Source organism: Momordica charantia, assembly GCF_013281855.1.
Source record: "Momordica charantia cultivar OHB3-1 chromosome 9 unlocalized genomic scaffold, Mcharantia_2.0 BLBB01000009.1, whole genome shotgun sequence".
NCBI lineage: Eukaryota > Viridiplantae > Streptophyta > Magnoliopsida > Cucurbitales > Cucurbitaceae > Momordica > Momordica charantia.
In genome coordinates, this window is record NW_028275167.1 from 2,874,784 (window position 1) to 2,893,939 (window position 19,156).

Consider the following 19,156-nt stretch of genomic DNA (forward strand, 5'->3'; position numbering starts at 1 on the left):
TCTCAATCCGTAAAAATTGTAGAAATATTTGGACAAATCTAATGATGATATATGTGTATATAGTGCATACATGTAACAAACTTGTACAAATCCAACATCTTGTGAAAGTGGGAGACAAGAGAGAAGATAATAATAATCACAACACTTGGGAAGATTTTCATTATCTTCAAGTTTTTCTTAAAAAGTAATTTCCATCCAATTACAACTCTACTTTTACTTTTAATTTTTAATTGCATAATAATCTGATTGAAATTTACATTTGAAAATTTAACTTCACTAGAAAACAAACACCATGGAAGAAACTTCGGTAGTTTCTCACAAAGAAAGTAAAAATTTGTAGTGGTTACTTCGTACTTTAATAATACCCAAATGAAATAAATTTTGTAACATCTCACGCAAGGTTTCAAATATCAATGTTGATGAAAATATCAATGTCTCGATTTTATAAAAATATCGATAAAATGTAGATGTAGATAGTTATTTCCAAAAAAAAAAATTATAGAAATAAAAAATTCATGACAAATATTTAAGTAACAAATATAAACATTACACCCATTTTAAATAAGTTAAAAATAAATAATATTGAGTCTATATTGATGATTTTTTTATATGACCTTTTTGCGATGCTCTGAAAGTTAACCTATAGACATGAAAATTTTGATAGAAAATGTTGACATGATGATATATATTTAATAGTGGTCAGCAAAGTTGTTAATGTAAATATTTTAGAAACAATTATATATTTGACTCTTATTTTATTATTATTATTATTTGGAAAAACAAATTGATTTCTGAAAAAATTATAAACAAGGTGCAAAGATTTTTAATCTTTTATATATAATAATAACATTAATAAATCAAGTGTAGTAAAGAATCACAATTTTAACCTTTCAACTTAGCTTAGCGATTAAGACATTTTATTCCTTTCAACTTAGCTTAGCGATTAAGACACTTTATTCCATTCCCTAAGGTTAGAGGCTTAATCCTCATCCCACGTTGGGTAAAAAAAACAATTAAAAAAATCTATTTAAATGAAGTAAAAAAAAATCATTGTTTTAAGTTTTAAAGAATTAATAATAAAAACGTGTAATGTGCACATGAAGTCGTTGTAGTATAGTGGTGAGTATTCCCGCCTGTCACGCGGGTGACCCGGGTTCGATCCCCGGCAACGGCGTTTTTTTCCACTAAATATTTATCAAAACGATGCGTTTTGAAAGGTTATAAACGAAAATTTCTGAGGAAGAGCGGACTTATTTGTATTTTAGTGAAACTTTAACATATCTATTTATTTTGAAATGAATCCATATTTCATTTCTTTAGAAAATTTAAAGCATTAAATTGAGGCATAAAAGCTAAAGTTATTATTATTATTATTATTATTAATTATACATACACTTAGAAACTCCACTTCTTTAATATCATACATTTAAAAGAATTAGATATAATTTATTGAAAGCTAAATGATAGAAGGGAGGCTAAACATGTTAGATTTTTTTATTTTTTTTAGGAATACGTTGAATTTATATAGCCTTTACTTTATATATATATATATATGCATGCATATATACACACAGCACCCTTTAGGATATAATAAATTAATTTGAATAATCAAACTAAAGTTAAATTACTCATTTAAATTAATTAATGAAGTTGAAAAATAAGTTACCTAAGGAAACTAAATCATATTATAATGATCCAAAGTTTGTTAGCCTTCTTTTCAATCCCTAATGTGATTCGTTAATTATTAGCGTTTCAAAACTAACGAGAATGGTCATATTTAAGCTCTCAATTAAAATTATATCTTTTATAAATTTTATAACATTTTTCCATATTTCAAACTATTTTTGTTTTTCTTCTAACTTCTGTCGTGCATACTTGCTTAAGTGATATCATGCATTTTTTTTTTAGGATAAAGTAATATCATGCATTTAAAGGTAATTATGTAGAATTTATATGAAGATAGATGATAAAAAGAAAGTTAAATATGTGAATTATATAGCCTTTTTACAAGGGCATAAAGATGACAATAAAGTCTTCAAAAGTTAATGTAACAGTAACTGAAGTTAATGACTCCATTAAACTAATTAACTGAGATGCAATAAGCTATACTTTAATAATTATGTTACTAAAACTAACTCTTAAGAACTAAATAACCACTCAAATAATTAGCCTACCCCAACTTCTTTTGTTTTTTTCAAGAGTGGTCAAAAGCTTGTTGGGCCTTCCTTTCAATTATCAAAAAGGCCCATTGGTCATTAGTCTTTGCAGTTTCTTAGTTTATTAAAGAGGGAAAAAGATGGAAGCCATTGGGAATTTTTTTTTTTTTTTTTTTTATAGAAAAATACTTAGGAGGATTAGAATGTATATTTATGCAAACTACTATTTGAAAAATGGACACTATCATTTCTCTTTCATACAATATTAGATTTTTAAATTTACGTCCAATAATTACTTCGGACAGACACATAATACTTCTGTAACTTCTCCTTCATATACTACTAGATACATACATTATGGTGACCTTTAATTACGCACATAATGACATATGGCTGAAAAAACCACCTACTGAGAGGCCATTTGATAATCATTTCATTTTAAATTTTCTGTTTTTTGAAAATTATGCTTATTTCGTCACAATTTTTTTTAATTGGGTTCTCACATTTCTTAAACATACACATTTGAAAACCTAACAAAAAATCAAAACAAAAATAAGGTTTTGAAATTTATTTTTTTTTAGTTTTCAAACTTTTTACTAAAATAGATAACACAGAGTTACAACCTTAATTTTCAACCACATACCAAAATGATTATCAAACAAATTTAAAATTTTTAGCAAGCTGTTAATCAAAAACATCATATGCCACAATAGTCTTTGATACGAGAGCAAGTTTTATGGGAAGCATTTGCTTTGTCATAGCGAAGGAACTCGAAGTGATCAAAGGGCTTGTATTTCAAGGGATGGTTGTCCTCGACTAGCTCCTCAGGCACACTAATGGTGCCACTCTTGAACGAAAATAGGCCAAGTGAATATCTGGTTTCATCCCCCCTCATCATCACTCGGTGCCTGCAGCCTCTAATCCTGTCGTTGCTCCATGCCATGAGTGCATCGCCGGCCATGACGATGAACGAGGAGCGGCCGACAGGGTCGATATCGATCCATTCTCCGTCGTTGTTGTTGTCAAGTGATTTAACTTGCAAGCCGCCAATGAGATGCTGATGAAGTATGGAAAGAAATGTGAGATCCGTGTGGGAGTGTAAACCTAGATCGGTTTCGTCTTGCTTTGGCACTCTGTATTTGAAACACCGAAGAAGGTGGGTCGTGGATTCAATGCTCGACTCACACACTTGCTTCGATACTCCATAGCTTTCCAACACCATTCTTGTAACTGTCTCCTCTAGTTTCGCCACCAACGTTGAGAAATCGTGAACTGTTTCACTAAAATACTCACGTTTTTTAGTTCAATAACATGCAGGGTGTATGTCGGGAACTCTCACCTTTTGACTGAAGATACAAGTCTTAACTAATTGAATTAGGTTTAAATTGGCATGAACACTCACTTTCTCCACTAATAAAACTTGATCCCTGTAGTTTTGGACATAGTTCCAAATTCCAATTTGGTTTGTGTGTTTTGAAAAAGTTTCAATTTAGTCATTTTGGTACTTATGTTTTTATTTGATTGGTTTTGTGTTAGTCAATGGATTAGGTACAAGTCAAGGAAAGATGAACCATCATAGGTTAACTTAGGGCTCGTTTGGTAACATTCCTATTTCCTGTTTTTCGTTTCCAATTTTCTTTAAGAAATCTAAGCATCTTGCAACTAGCTACATTTCTTGTTTCTATTTTTTTTGGGAACATTTCCAAAATTGTATAGAAATTTTGGAAACAACCAAAACAAGTTTCTTTTTTCGTATTCCCATTTTTCATTTGCTCCAAAACATAAATAAGAATAGTGTAGTATCATACTTTAGTTCATAGATGTTGGAACCGTACAATTCATTTTTCTTTATTAAAAATGAAGAAACAGGATCGTTACCAAGTAAGGCTTAATGACTATTGGTATCAAATAATCCAAAAATTTAAGACAATAGGTTACAACAAATTTAATTATTTTTAACCATTGGGACTAATGAAAAATTAAAAGGGTTGGGACGAAATAGGTTCAAACCGTAGGACGTAAGTGGCCATGATCAGGATTTAAGAACTCTAGGTTTCTTAGCAACATAAATATTGTAACGTAAGACAAGTATTCAAACTATAGCAACTATATTCGTAGATTCAAAACCAAATTGAAAAAAATACCAGAAGGTTTTGTTTCCAGCAGGCCACATGAGATTGGTGAAAGTTTGAATTGCTTGCAGAGAAGTTGGATTATCCACGGCCATGGATTCATAGAGAGGAAGAAAGGAGTATCGCCCAAAATAGCCATGGTAGGGCTTCTCACTCGTATTTTGGATCCTAGTTTCAATTGGGAGATGGAAGAGCTCTTTTGTTGCTTCAAAAATGGAGTTATGGAGCTCCAAAGAAACTTTTTCATAAACCACCAAAAAGCAACCAAATTCTTCCAAAGCAACTCGTATCTCTTTACCAATCAACACCCATTCTTCGCTTCCTACTTTCAATTTTTCTTCCGATAACTCGATTGTCGGGATCTTAGATTTGGCTTGCGTACCCATTGTACCTAGTTTTGCTTGCTTAAACTTTCCTACTTTTTGATAGCTTATATCAGAGGGAAAAAATGGACCAAAAAAGTTTGAAGGAAATGAAAGAAATTATATGTCATTTTTGGGTCCATTTGTTAATGATATAGTTATGTCATGATTCATTTCTATTGGGTTTACTTTAATAAAGTTTGATGCGTGGAGTTGTTTGATAGAACACGTTTAACAGAAAAGGCCAGGAATGTATGTAGTAAAATACTATGGAATATAGTTGGTTGGATATGAAGACAAATAAATGGAGACAATGATCTAGTTGTACAACAAAAATATAATTATTGTATTTTGTTTGAATGCATTAATGTCGTTTAATGTTAATGATCTCATAATTATTCTTGATAATAACTTTGTAAGTTTGCTAATCTCATGATTTATTAATATTGATGTAGATCCATCTTAAAATTAATTGGCAATAAAAATAATAGTTCATATCTATTATAAACAATTGTTAGATCCCTTAAAATAATGTTTCTATTTCTTGTTTTTGTTTCTTCATTTTTAATAAAGAAAAATGACTTGCATGACCCAAACGTCCATGAATTCACGTATGGTAAAACAATCTTTTTATTTATATTTTGAAACAAATTGGAAATAGGAACAAGAAAGAAGAAACTTGTTTTGGTTATTTCCGAAATTTCAATACAATTACAAGAATGAGAAACAAGAAACATAGGTAGCTGTAAAATGTTTAAATTTTTTAAGAAAATTATAAATGAAAAACAAGAAATGGGAACGTTACGAAACGGACCCTTATCTTTTCAATGTGGGATTCCTTAATATGCCCTCTCAAGATCGTGGTTTTTTTTGCTCATCGATCTTGACTGAACCCTATTTTTGCACCAAATGCTCATTTGAGTGTTTAGACTCTGATACCATAACAATGTTCATGATATTACATATGGAAACCCATGAATATTGATATAATTTTCTTCCTTCATTTAGTTCAATCATCATTACGGATTATTTTTTCACATGTTTATATACTTTCAATAATCAACACACATACGATTGCGAATAAGGTTTAGTTATAATAATTTTTTAGTTTCTCCAAATTTGAACATACTCCTATTGTTATTATTGGGCAAAATCAAGATGTCACGCATCGATAGCCTAGAGCACACCAACTTCAGAGTCAAAGATTTGAAAGTAATTATCGAGACGGAGAATATATATGTTCATAGGAAAAAGAACACACACTAAAGTTTATTAGAGTTGTTCTGATTGACGACAAGTTGTTAAACAAAAGCATAGAAATTAGAACAAACAACAAAAAAGTTCACAGAAACAGCAATGGAAAGCTTGAAAATATATACATGGATTTGGTTTTAGAGAGCACAGTAATCTTTGAGGGGAGATTTGGAGTTGAAACCTTCTTGAGATTGGAAGAATCGAAGCAATCCAATGTGGTTAAAAGGCTTATATTTCAATGGATGGTTTTGATCAACCAGCTCTTTTGGCACTTCCACAGTTCCATTGCTGAATCCAAACATTCCAACAGAGTACCTGTCTTCATTCCCTCTTGTCATCACTTTATGAGTTGGTGATTCTATCCTGCCATTGCTCCAAGCCTTTTCAACCAAAACCCAAAACACACACTATATAAATTAGGGTTTTGTTCTCGGAAAATAAGTAACTCGACAAATTGAAACTTTTTGAAAAAGGTGGTTGGATAGTATGTGTTAAGTTTATGTACTCTTTTCGTAACGTTTATGTTTCTTGTTCTTATTTTTTAAGAACATAAATCTATAGTAACGATTTCTTTTTTCTCATTTCTCATTTTTATTAAGACATATTATATATATATATAATAATTTTGATTACTTTATTTGAAAATAATATATTTTACCACATAATCACAATCCACTCAACAAATAATGGCAATATCATCTTTCTTAATTGACTATGGGTCAATTAACTTGAAGGACGGTCATTTAGAACCATTTTAAAACTTTAAAGATGTCCATTTTGAAACCTCAAGAATTGAATTGACACTTAATTCAAATCTCAAGAATAAAAGTACATTTTGTCCTTGAATTTTTTAATTTAAAATTTGAGGGAATGATTAAGAAAGGGAAGAAATAGTTTTGCTTTTCTCTTTCTTTAAAAAGAAAAAAAAGAAACGTTACCAAAACCGACCCTTAAGTTTTATAGTTTCATTCTAATACTTTGAGTCTTAACTATCTCCGGAGTCTGAAACGACCACTTTAACGTAAAGTTAGTCATATATATATACTCGACCTTGAACGCATCGCCCGCAATGACGATGAAGTTTGAAGGTGAGGATATCTCGACTTTAATCCACTGCCCATCTTTAGTTTTGACCTCCAAACCATTGATATGATCTTGATAAAGCATGGTGGTGAAGCTCTTATCAGTGTGATCCACAAGGCACAAACTAGGGTTTTCAGATTGAGGAGCTTTGTTTTTCAACACTCGAAGAAGGTAAGTAATGGAAGAAGCATGAGAATCGTAGTACTTCTCCACTCCATAGCTTTCAAATATCATTTTGGTCACCATTTTGTCTAATGCTTCTGCTATCTTTGCAAATGAATGCAAAGTTGCACTGAAAGAAAAAAAGAAACAAATTAAAGGGAATTTTTAACCAAAAAAGATTCAATCCATAGATCACCTAAAATATTATCATTAAAACATCCAAAAACCTACTACAAAACACATCTCGATACTAAAATAACAATACTTTGGTATCTTTTACTTACCACAATTGTATATTTAACAAATAGGAGAGAGAAATATAGAAAATAAATATTTTTTTATGTTTTCAAAAAACTTAGAACTCTGTCAAATTTTTATTAATAGTTAGCAACTAAGGGCTGGTTTGGTAAACATTCAGTTTCTTTTTCTCATTTTCAATTTTGTTAAGAAATCTAAGCATTTTATAATTAACTTTGTTTATTGTTTCTCTTTTTTTTTTTTATAACATTCTCACAATTGTATAAAAATTTTGGAAACAACCAAAGTTTCTCTTTCTTATTTCCAATTTATTCCAAAATATAAATAAAAATATTATTTTATCATACTTAAATTCTCAGAGATTAGAACCATGCAATATATTTTTCTTCCGTAAAAATAAAGGAGCAGAAACAAGAAACATGAATGTTACCAAACGGACCCCAAAAATATTTTATATCAAAAAATGTTAGAACGTCCCAACAAAAAAAATTAATAATAGATATACAGTACTTAGCACAAACATAAAAGTCAACACCCACAAAAAATAATATAGTCCCTTGGCAAGCTAAAAATATATTCAAAGGAATAGAAAAACCATTCTAGCTAGCTAATTGAGAATCCCATTTCTTTTCTTCTTTTTTTATATTCATGAGTGTCCGTTATACTCAACTAATCTCATTAGACAACGTCCTCATCCTACAAAATTTGGTGCCGAAATTAATTTCTAAGGTATGTAACCAATCATAATTGGTTGAACAATTATTTACAAATTAAAATGGTAAGTTTGACTTACCCTACCCATCTATTTGTGATACCAAGCCCAAAAAAATCATTAGAAGGAAAAGAAATTTCGAGTTTTACCCGAATCAATTTTAACTTTTAACTTTCAATCTAATCACGAAGTTTGAGTAAAAAACATAGTTTGAAGAGGAAAAGAAGTGACCTAAAATGGTGATTTCCAGAGGGCCACATGAGATTAGTGAAGCTATGAACTCCATGGAAGGTTGTGGCATCATCAATGCCCAAGCTTTCATGGAGAGGGAGAGTACGAAGCTGGCCAACGTAGCCATTGAAGGGCTTCTCGTACTTGTTCTTCATCTTCCTCTCAACTGGAAGATCAAACAGTTGTTCCAATGCCTTGAAAACCTGCTCCCGGAGCTCCGGCGAAACCCCGTTGTATTCCGCCATGAAACACCCGTACTCTTCCACCGCTTCTCGGACTTTCTTCCCCGTCGTTTTCCAACGCTCGCCGCCCGGTCTCAGATCGTCACCGCTCAAATTTATTACCGGAAGTCCCACACGGCTCATCATCCCACAGGGTTTTTTTTTTAGAGCTTTGTTTGTTTTAATATGAAGCTTTTGTGAGAAATGATAAAAGAGCATATGCTGTTGATTGATATATGTAGAATCATTAAATTCAATATGACGTCTAATTTTTTGGGTTAAATTGAAAATGACCAGTGTTTTTTAGTCTCCGAGTTTTGAAGGCGCAGAACTTTATATTATGCTTCTATTCAGTCTTTGTCGTTAATATTAGTAAGCTAAACTAGAATGCTTATTAGTCAAACTAGTTGTGTTTACGTAATCACCTAACTCTATAAAAATATATGATCTTTAGCGATGAACAAAAAAACATTGTTAATTAAAGTCTCATAGGTATCACAATAAAGTTTTACCGGCAACAAGACGTTTGACACAACCACCGACACTATTATTAGGAAGTCGTTGTAGAACTAAAAAATTTAGAGATAAAATTGAAAATTAAGCTGGTAAACATTGTAAACATTACTTTTACCTATGTATTCTTTAATCTATTGTTGTGCATCTACTTTTTAAAAATACTTCCAAAATCTAGACCAAATTTTGAAAACTATAAAAAAAAATATATAAAAGTTTGTTTTTATTTTTTAATTTTAGCTGAGAGTACAGATGTGTTTTTAATAAAAGTGCAAACATATTAAAGAAATTGTAAATTGTGAGCAAAGAAACATAATTTTTAAAGACAAAAAAATTTAAAAAACAAAATGCCGTAACAATTAAATGTTCTATTTAACCTTGTTTCATTTAGCTTTCAATGAAATTATTACATATATATTTCATTTCACATTTAATAACTTTTCAGATTTTTTATATTAATTTTTCAACCATTTTTAGAAAAAAATTCTTTTAAGCCCTCGACATAAAAATTATCATGAAATGAAAATTTGGCATTTAACTACTAATCTAATTAGTTTAATATTTGAAAATAGGTAAATAGATATTTAATGAACTAATTTTTCTTTATCTTTGTAACAAATGTCTAGACAATTTAAATGGTCAACTTAACCCGTATATATATACATATGTGTATATATCTATATTATATGTATGTATATGTGTGTGTATATATATGTATATAAGACTCAGACTCACAATTTTTTTTTGTCAAATATATGTATTTTTTTAGTACAACAAATTGGAGTTGGTACGAGGGTTTAAACTTCAAACCTAGGAACAAGTAAATACTAGTTAACGTTAAACCATGTTCATGTTGGTAAATATATTTTTTATTTGACAAACAATAATATATATATTATTTAAAAAAATAATATATATATATATGATTAATGTTCTTCCATGTGAGCTGACAATTGCATTATATATAAATTAGATGAAATTAATTCAATTTGTGGTCCTCATTAAGGACCACAATTGTGATTTGTGTTCTTGATTATTTGAAATTTATTTATAAATTATACGATGAAATGAATTTAGAAACTAATACTCCTTTCAAAGTGGTCCTCCTCAAGGACAAATATTTATTTAAAGAACAAAACAACGTAATTAGGTAATCAAAGTAAAAGATATAATAATAAATCAATCAATTAATTGGATTTTAGAGCCGTCTAAAATGCCAAAAGTGAAGTCTAATAATAACATTATTTTGAATATCAAAAAAGTAGACCATCTTTACTCATTACAAATGTACGCACCTAACCATGCCTAGATAAAAAGCAAAATTTTTTATTAAATTTTTTATTTATCAAACGTGAAATGAAAAGAGAAGTCATTTTGACAATAGCAAAAATGATTTTGACATAGTTAAAATCATAATTATTTTTTTTTCTTTGATATAAAGCTTATCTTGAGCTCCATAAATTTATATATAAATAATAAATGCCTATTGTATTTCTAGTAGTCTAGGAGTATACAGTGACATTATTCTTGATATCTGATTTGAGAGGGACAAGTCAGCAAACCATTAATCAGATCTTCTTGTAATTAAAAAATAAAATAAAATTACCAATTCGTACTCATTTAACTACCAAATCAGCTTGTCAGTGGTTGATTGGCCGATGGAGACTTGGACATTACATTATTAGTAATAATTAATTATCTGCTTTCATCATTACTATGTCTTTTTTCTTTTTCATTTTTCTTCTATAAAAGTTCTATCATATTGTCACGCAGTTACCTAATTTAAGTGGACAAATAAAACCACTATATTTCTTTTATTTCTAAAGATTAATGGCTAAACGAAATTAACGATATATGAAAGCAAGTGGAGATTTCAGCTTTCTATTTTTTTTATCGAAGACATATGTCTTAATTAGGTAATATTTTTTTGTCAAAGACGTATATCTTAACTAGTTAATATGATTTAGGACCAATTAAATTTTCTTTAATGGCTAAACATTGGGTTTCTTTTTTATATAATGGTTTCTCCATGTATCTTGTACTATTATCAATTTTTAATCTCATAAAATAAAAATCTCTTGTCGACATGAAAAAGAAAAACCTCATTTTTTTATCTCTTTTGGAAATTGAAGATGTTAATACAAATGGCAAATGTGAGTGCAAAGAAAACAGCAAGAACAACAATAACAGCTGCAACAACTCCAAGAAAATCATGTCTAAAACCAAAGAATTCTTTTATAAACGCCTTAATTGTTTCCCCTGTATCCAGCTTCTCCTCCATATCTCCAAACTGTGAAGCAATTAGTCCATACAATGTCCATGACAATGGACAAGTCCAATAGAACCATCTCCACCACACAGGAATCCGCTGTATAGCCATGATGATTTCAATGAGAATTTGGGTGTAATGTAACAACAATTTCTTGGACAAATTAAAGTACTTACAGTTCTCGGGACGATAAAGCCGCAAAAGAGGTTCCACATCCCGTAAAACGCGGTCGAAATTATCAAAGCGACGTGGTAACTTGGCGTGGCAGCGATGACCATGATGCCATAGTAGGTAAAGTAGAGGAAAGTGAAGAACATGAAGAAGAAAAACCAGAGAACCTTGGCAAAACACCATTCATATCCCATCATTGCATATACTATGATGCAATACATCACTGACTGTGAAAAAACATATGGCAGCTCAATTGTAACCTGTGACACATTGAAGGAAAAATGACAACTTTAGAACAAAAATGTGCATTAATGTCATTGGTTGTGCTTAATATATGACGATTTTCTTAAACCTGAGCTAACGCATATGGCAAGGCGGAATACAATCCTGCAGCTCTTTCTCTGTAGTAGACGGTTCGCTCAATTGAAACTACTGGTTGAATGCCTCCAGCATTTTGTATACCGAGGAACAGCGAAGCCGTGTACATCGAACCGATCGAGTTCAACAGGTCTATGTATGTTGATCTGAAGTTCATCTTATGTCAATGCTTTATATTGACAGCAGAGAAAAAATAGGCAAATTAATCTCGGAGGAAGAGCATTTTGGTAAGTTAGTTACCTCTTGGAGCCAAGGTTCCAAAACATTGTCCCGAGTATCAATGATGCCCCGAGAGTGAACAGAAACTTGGTCGCAACATATGATGGATTACGCCAATATGACAAATGTTGCTTCCATAAGCAAGCCAAGTATTGGTTGAAAGAAGGTTGTGAGTATTTGGTCTTAAAATGGATATCACTAGAGGCAGGGGGAGGTTCACTCAGTTCTTTGATTAGTTCCTTGTTTCTCCTGAAACATGAGATGATTGTAAGTATAGTTGAAAATGATTGTGAACTGTTTTTTACTTTAAGTTCACAATGCACCAACCTATAGAGCTCAGAATTTTTGAATAGATCAGCAAAATCAACCCCTAAAGCCATTGCATGAGTTGAGGAGGTTACTTCTAACATCCAAGTCGCCGGGTTTTGACCATCTTTTATCTTACTCGTCCCCTCGATCCCCTGAATCAATGTGCAAACTTTATATATATCTCGTGAAAACAAATGATATTACCGATGTTTCGTTTTGTAGGAACCTCTTTTTACCTCCAAATACTTGATCAAATGGCTAGATTGATGACCAAGTGGTCCAACATATATTGCCTCTCCTCCTTGTTTCAAGAGCAATAGCTGCAGCCTCATATTAAGTGATATCAGATCAGATACTTCAAATCACACTAAATCTTAGCAAAATGTAAAGCCGGGGATATCAAAAGCAAGAAGAATGTGTGGTCTTCATAATTATTGGTAAAATTACCTCGTCAAAGGCTTCAAATATATCGACGCTCGGTTGGTGGATTGTGCACACAACCGTTCGTCCCGTATCAACGGTGTTCCTAACTGTCCGCATCACAATTGCAGCAGCTCTTGCATCTAGTCCTGAAGTTGGCTCGTCGAGGAATATTATGGACGGGTTCGCCACCAGCTCAACGGCTATTGTCAACCTTTTGCACTGCTCGGTTGAGAGACCATTTATACCAGGCAATCCAACTATTGCTTGCCTCAATGTGTCAAGTTCAACCAGCTCCATGATTTCTTCTACAAACATCTACAAAAGATTAGAACAACTGAGTATGCACGATTGTTTTGGGCAGAGGTACTTCCTTTTTGTTCAATGGACTATTCTTGATAATTTCTACTTGGTACAATGTTTGTAAAATACATCAACCTTTCTTGTTTCTTTGCTGACATCGGAGCCGAGACGTAGCCATGCCGAGTAGAGCAGAGACTCGTAGACAGTAACATGAGGAGAATGGATGTCATTTTGTTCACAATAACCAGAAATTCGAGTAAAAGTTTCTTGCTTTTTCGTGTACCCTGAAACTTTGATGTTTCCCTCAATATATCCACCAGTTTTCCTCCCAGCTAGCACATCCATCATAGTCGTTTTCCCCGCTCCGCTTACGCCCATCAAGGCTGTGAGAACGCCCGGCTTAAAAGCACCACTCACACCCTTCAAAAGCACTAGTTTATCCTCTATGATACCCTGGTTCTTCATTTCCTACACGTTCATAACCAGAAATCAGCTCTGAAATAGTCTTAGTTCAAAGCCTTAACAAGTAGTTTTGATGATTAATAACCTCCGGCATATCGACCGAGTATACGATCTCATCGAAAGTGAGTACATACGGTTGAAATGGAAGAACGACTTCTCTTCTCTTATTACAAGTTGCCTTGTCCGTTGGTTGACTACATGGTTGGGAGGCAACTCTCATACTTTCACTTGCATTAGCTGTTTATAAACTACAAATGAGTGCCTTTTAGGAAGAAAAAATCACTACAAAGAGACTGAAATCATGTTAGGGAAACATAAAACCTTTAGGATTTTCACAATTTGGGGTGTTTCTGATCTCAAACTCTCTCTCATCGCTCTGTGATTCTCGCGGTTTAGCGGCCTGGCGCTTGTTCAAAGCTGCATAACAAGAAATGCAGATGTATAAGAATTTGTTCTTCAAAGTTTTGAAATGGGGCAGAGAATGACAAGTTACTCACGGTTGAGATAAGTTAGAGCCAAGGCATAGCAAAAGTTAAATAAAAGTGTGAATCCAATCATTGCACCAACTCCAATCCAATACCAATCAGCAGATGGGAAGAATCCATGAAGCTTCATGATCAAAACCCCGAGAGTTTCACCTTTAGAAGGGACAACCTTGACAAGAAAAATAAAGATCCTGAGATAAACATTTGGGAAAATCAGACAAAAGGCATACATTTTTAAGGTTGTTAAAGTTCAAGAAAACTACTCGATCCCAACTTTTTCCTCCGAATTCATTCACTGCCAACGTGTTTTGCCCATACATCATCGGCGATATCCAGTAAGCCCACTTCCACCACTTTTTCATTTGATCTATAGATTTCGAAAAAGGAATTGTTACTGATGTTTGTAATGAAGAATGTCAAGCAACAGTAGAACACATGGCTATATCAGTTATCACATACGTCTTGAGAGGATAAAACCATCATTTCCATAGAGAATCAACAGAACAAATGAACCAAATGTGCTTGCAACAACTAAGCTTCTAGCAAGAGCCGCGATCAATCGAAACAACGCCGAAGCCATTTGGTTAGCAACAACAAGTGCAAGGTATTGTTTGAAAAGCCTGGAAAACAGTTACATTTTGTTAAATTATCACTCAACTCTAAAGTTTAAGTTAATGCATTACGGTAATTTAATCTTTTATCAATACTTTAATGACATTGTATTAGCAACTACTCTTGACACAAAAAAATGAACTTAGAGACAGAACTTAGTGAAGTAAGGAGTTGTTAAAAACTTCCAACCTTTTGACATTTGGGTCGTAGCCAGTTCCATAATAAGAGACAAAAACCCAAAGTGCAACTTCCACAAAGGAGACAGGGATTTTAAGGATGCCTGCTGGAACAGCATATGCCCATGCTGGGAAGAAAAGTAGATCCCTTTGCTTGTAGAAAACAGGAAGCTTAGCAATTGTTAAAGCAAGCTCAGACATCCCATTGAACATACAAACAACTAGTGCATTAAACAATGCCCCCATGTAAATTTGTCCATCAGTTATTGAGTCTCGGGGCATCTTCGTTCGAAAGAAGACCGACATCGAAATGACTGAGATCAGGAAAATCTAGCAGAAGAAATATGAGAAGAGAAGTCAGACACCACATAGATTTTGATAGGCCAAATGAAGGCAACTTCATTTACCGACTTGGGCAAGCTTGAAGATGTGGACGAACGAGTTTCGCTTCATAAGCAAGACTTCTCTATCGAAACAAGCCTTCCAAAGTTGCTTATATCCAATGCCGTACTTTTTTGTCGCCAAAACAGCAGGGTGGCACTTGCTCTTGTCAAATGGGACTGCTAATTCCTCCCTTAGTTTCCTTCCGACGTGAAAGGATTTAAATGCTTCTGCAAATTGTGTCACTGTGACATATGTGTAAGGCTTATCCTTCTCTGCCCAATATTGCTTCTGATCTTTCCTTGAAGTCACCTGTAAGAAATTCACTCACCCTTTAGTCATTACCTTTCCAATTTTACAATGTAATCAAGAAAGAAGACTGAGGGACACACTTCTTGCAAATAGTCTGCCACTCCTTTCCTTTCAGGGCATTTGAAGCCCATGAACTGAAAAAATTCAAGGACTTGGTGGCAGGGACCTTGATAAACAATTTGGCCTTCAGACAGGAGAATGATGTCATCAAAAAGTTCAAAAGTTTCTGGTGGAGGTTGGAGAAGAGAAATGGCAGCAGTTCCATTGAGAATGTGAATGTAGTGCTTGATTGAGTTCACAACTTGAAAGGTTGTGGAACTGTCTAAGCCTGTAGATATGTCATCCATGAACAGTACATTTGCAGGCCCACAAATTATCTCACCTATAAAATATACAGATTAGTTTATGATTTTAGGAATCAAATCATTCTAAGTCGTTTGTTAAGGCTCCATTTGATAATCATTTTATTTTTCGTTTTCTATTTTTTAAAATTAAGCTTATAAACACTATTCCCACGTATGTGTTTTTTTATCTACTTTTTAAAAACGTTTTCAAAATCTAAGTAAAATTTTAGGGAAAAAAAAAGAAAAATTGGCTAAGAAGTTGTTATCAAATGAGGATCTAACTTTCTTGTTTCTTGTTTAGTGATTTTTATTGGTTACCAGTGGTGAGACGCTTCCTCTGTCCTCCTGAAATGCCTTTGAGCATTTCATCTCCAACCCTGGTGTCTGCACAATTTTCTAGTCCCATCACCTGTGTTGTTGGAGGAAGAAAGAAATCTGATTAAAGAGGGTCCAAGAAACAAAAATAATATATATTTATCTGAGAAAAATAATATATATTTTATCTATTCATCTCAGATTTGAATAATAATTATACCTTCATAACATAATCTGTGACCAGGCTTCTCTGCTGGCCTTCTAGTGATGCTGCCTGCAACATTTACAAAAGAAATGGATGAAAAAGTTTGAGCCTTTCCTTCTCTTTGTGTGGCTAAGGAATATATATAGAGGCCTTTGAGCCACACCTTCATGAACACATCAATATCTGAGTCAGGCAGAACGTTTGCTTCTTTCTCTCTTCTTATCAGTTCTGCCAACAAGTCTGCAAAAAACCGATACTTTTAATCATATTTGTCATTATTGTTAAACTGCTACTAAATCCAAAAGCTTAAAGGCATTTCTTTTATATATATTTTTAACTCTCTCTTGGAAAATGATATCGAACTTGGGACTTTTTTCTATGATATCATGTTAAACCACCACTAAACCATCGTTCTATATTAACAGATATCACACTTTTTTCCGGGAGAGAGAGAGAGAGACCATGACGAGATCCGACCCCTTGAAATCTTGCAGAAAAGGCCAGGATTTCTCTTACGGTCATTTCTGGAATATGGACATCATTTTGGCTTACATAGGCAGCAGTTCTCTGTGGAACAAACTCATTCAGGCTGTAGCCATTGTAAGACACCTTCCCAGAGAGCTGTTAGAAGTAAACTTTAGTTTTTTCCGATATGAATCGTTAGTCAAATAAGCTGATTACAAGAAGTTGAACTAAAAACTACCTTCAGATCAGAAGCAAGCCTCCCGGCCAGAGCCAACAAAAGGGTCGTCTTCCCGGAATCTGGAGGGCCTAAAAGCAGAGTCATCCTGCAAAATTTTACCCCCAAGAGCTCATTAGTTCATTGCAAATCAGAGAGAAAAATAGAGATGAGTCTGCTGAAGGTCTTTATTGGCACTTGCCTGCTTGGCTTAATGATTCCACTAGCATCATGAAGGATGGTCAGTTTCTTCTTTTTACTGGAAAGTATGTGAAGATTGGCCAAGAAACCCTTTAAAGCCAAAATTTCAAGTTGCGTTATGAAAAAACTTTTGGACAAAATTTTGAATTTTCTGTACTTAAAATTAGCTGGTTGTTCTCACCTCAGCTAAGTTGACAAAGAAGTTGAAGATAGTAGGCAAAGCTCTACTTCCCATATATGCTTCAGCTTCAACTCTAAGATCCTCAAATCTTACTTCAATTGTGGGAATATCGATTCCAACTCTGGGTTTTAGCCATCATGACAACCAAAAACAAAGAAGAAACACAGAAAATTACTCAACTGTGAAACGGAAACATGGGGATTTTTCAGCATCTTGAAGATGAACTTCGACAAAAACTTGTTCTTCAAAGGGAACAAGAAACAAGTACATATGGTTTTCTTTACCATTTCAAAGTTTGAGAAGGAAAGTTCTTATTCAACTCATTTCACCATGTGTTTACTAAAAGTAAGTTCGTTCTCTTCTCAACCCAAAAAAGTAGCTGTGGGGAACACAAGACTTGAAAATTAACACAACTCCAACAAGTGATTACCAATATTAATTGTAGAGAAATAACAGGAGTTCAAATACGCGATCTCTTGTTTCGATATCATGTTATGTCATTACTAAATCCAAAAGTTTGAGCGTAATCTAGAAAGAAGAATATTAAAAGTGAGAAGTTTTTACCTATCAAGGCGTTTCTTCAGCTTCAACAGGAATTTTTCATTGTCTACTTCAGTATCAGCCACCAACTTCTCCATCAAACTCTTCCTTTCTTGAACACCTAGTTTGTCAACTTCAACTTCATTGGCTTCACCACGAGATGAAGTTAATAAACCTTTTCTTAAGCGTCTATTAGTGGGAAGCCTCTCCAATGCTGCCCATTTAAGAGCATTTTCATCATTTTCCCCATTCATTGATCTTGAGAATACCTCCATTGTAGTCTCCTTCCAAACTGTGAAGGAAAAAAAAAAGTCTTAAACCATGATGGGTTTCAGAAAAATCCTTCCTTTTTAGCATACAGCAATGAAAACCAGAAAAACTCACCCCAAAAAACCTCAAACTCAGAGAAATGTTGTCACATGAAATGAGCTTTCTATACACTGATCACCCTTTTCTCTTTTCCCTGCAAAAAAAGAGTTGCATTGGAAACTGAAAACTCTAAATTTGAACTGTACATTCTCTATGTAGATGATAAATTTTGTTCACAAACCAATAAAAATGCAAAAGTTAAAGTTTTTGGAACTTTTCTGTCTGACCCAAATGGATATTTGTTGACATCTAGAATCAATCTTTGATGAATCCATGACTTCTTCAATCTTTATACCTTATTTTTGGTTCTTAACTAATTCATCTTCAATAAAGTTGTGGCAGACTCAGCACAAGCTATCCATCTTCCTCATGCTCTTTAATTTGTACTATCTGAAAAAGTTTCCAATGGCATCAATGTCCATAAATATTGCAAACTTTTCTTGGTATCTCTCTCACCATACAACTTTCCATATATATACTTATTTTGACTTTAAACTACCACATATATGCATAATTTATTTAATGTGCTGCCACATGGTGATTTTTTCATTTTTTAGTACAACAATACTGTGAGATAGATAGGGAGTCGAACATCGACATTTTGGTCAAAAATATATACCTTAATATCAATTGAATTATACTCAGGTTAGCATCACATGACAGGTTATATAATCATTAGTGACAGTGTAGTAAAACACAAAAACTAATTTTTTATACTCAATATATTATTTGTAGGAGTCA

At 33.0% G+C, this 19,156-nt stretch overlaps 3 protein-coding genes and 1 non-coding gene across 4 annotated transcripts; 1 reads left to right on the forward strand and 3 right to left on the reverse strand.

Moving 5' to 3' along the window:
* Positions 1-1,102: 1,102 nt before the first annotated feature.
* Positions 1,103-1,174, forward strand: TRNAD-GUC (transfer RNA aspartic acid (anticodon GUC)). The gene has a single exon. It is a non-coding gene; the product is annotated as a tRNA-Asp (tRNA).
* Positions 1,175-2,784: 1,610 nt separating this feature from the next.
* LOC111015077 (putative 2-oxoglutarate-dependent dioxygenase AOP1) lies at positions 2,785-4,790 on the reverse strand. Its single transcript, XM_022289995.2, has 2 exons — positions 4,301-4,790; positions 2,785-3,436 (listed from the first exon to the last, which is right to left on the reverse strand). Exons 1-2 carry the CDS (start codon positions 4,672-4,674, stop codon positions 2,854-2,856), a joined length of 957 nt encoding a protein of 318 aa, XP_022145687.1. The 5' UTR covers positions 4,675-4,790; the 3' UTR covers positions 2,785-2,853.
* Positions 4,791-5,888: 1,098 nt separating this feature from the next.
* LOC111019607 (putative 2-oxoglutarate-dependent dioxygenase AOP1) lies at positions 5,889-8,802 on the reverse strand. The gene is made up of 3 exons (XM_022296003.2): positions 8,351-8,802; positions 6,955-7,279; positions 5,889-6,284 (listed from the first exon to the last, which is right to left on the reverse strand). Exons 1-3 carry the CDS (start codon positions 8,788-8,790, stop codon positions 6,042-6,044), a joined length of 1,008 nt encoding a protein of 335 aa, XP_022151695.1. The 5' UTR covers positions 8,791-8,802; the 3' UTR covers positions 5,889-6,041.
* Positions 8,803-11,171: 2,369 nt separating this feature from the next.
* On the reverse strand, positions 11,172-18,683 carry LOC111022021 (pleiotropic drug resistance protein 1). The gene is made up of 26 exons (XM_022299178.2): positions 18,597-18,683; positions 18,431-18,509; positions 18,071-18,338; positions 17,507-17,627; positions 17,327-17,415; positions 17,149-17,233; positions 16,907-17,066; positions 16,609-16,685; positions 16,461-16,514; positions 16,244-16,334; positions 15,662-15,963; positions 15,300-15,581; positions 14,902-15,218; positions 14,560-14,720; positions 14,364-14,467; positions 14,113-14,269; positions 13,937-14,032; positions 13,701-13,852; positions 13,289-13,621; positions 12,878-13,168; positions 12,667-12,750; positions 12,449-12,582; positions 12,143-12,370; positions 11,877-12,048; positions 11,530-11,784; positions 11,172-11,452 (listed from the first exon to the last, which is right to left on the reverse strand). The coding sequence occupies exons 3-26, from the start codon at positions 18,319-18,321 to the stop codon at positions 11,195-11,197; spliced, it is 4,254 nt and encodes a 1,417-aa protein (XP_022154870.1). The 5' UTR covers positions 18,322-18,338; positions 18,431-18,509; positions 18,597-18,683; the 3' UTR covers positions 11,172-11,194.
* Between the last annotated feature and the right edge of the window lie 473 nt (positions 18,684-19,156).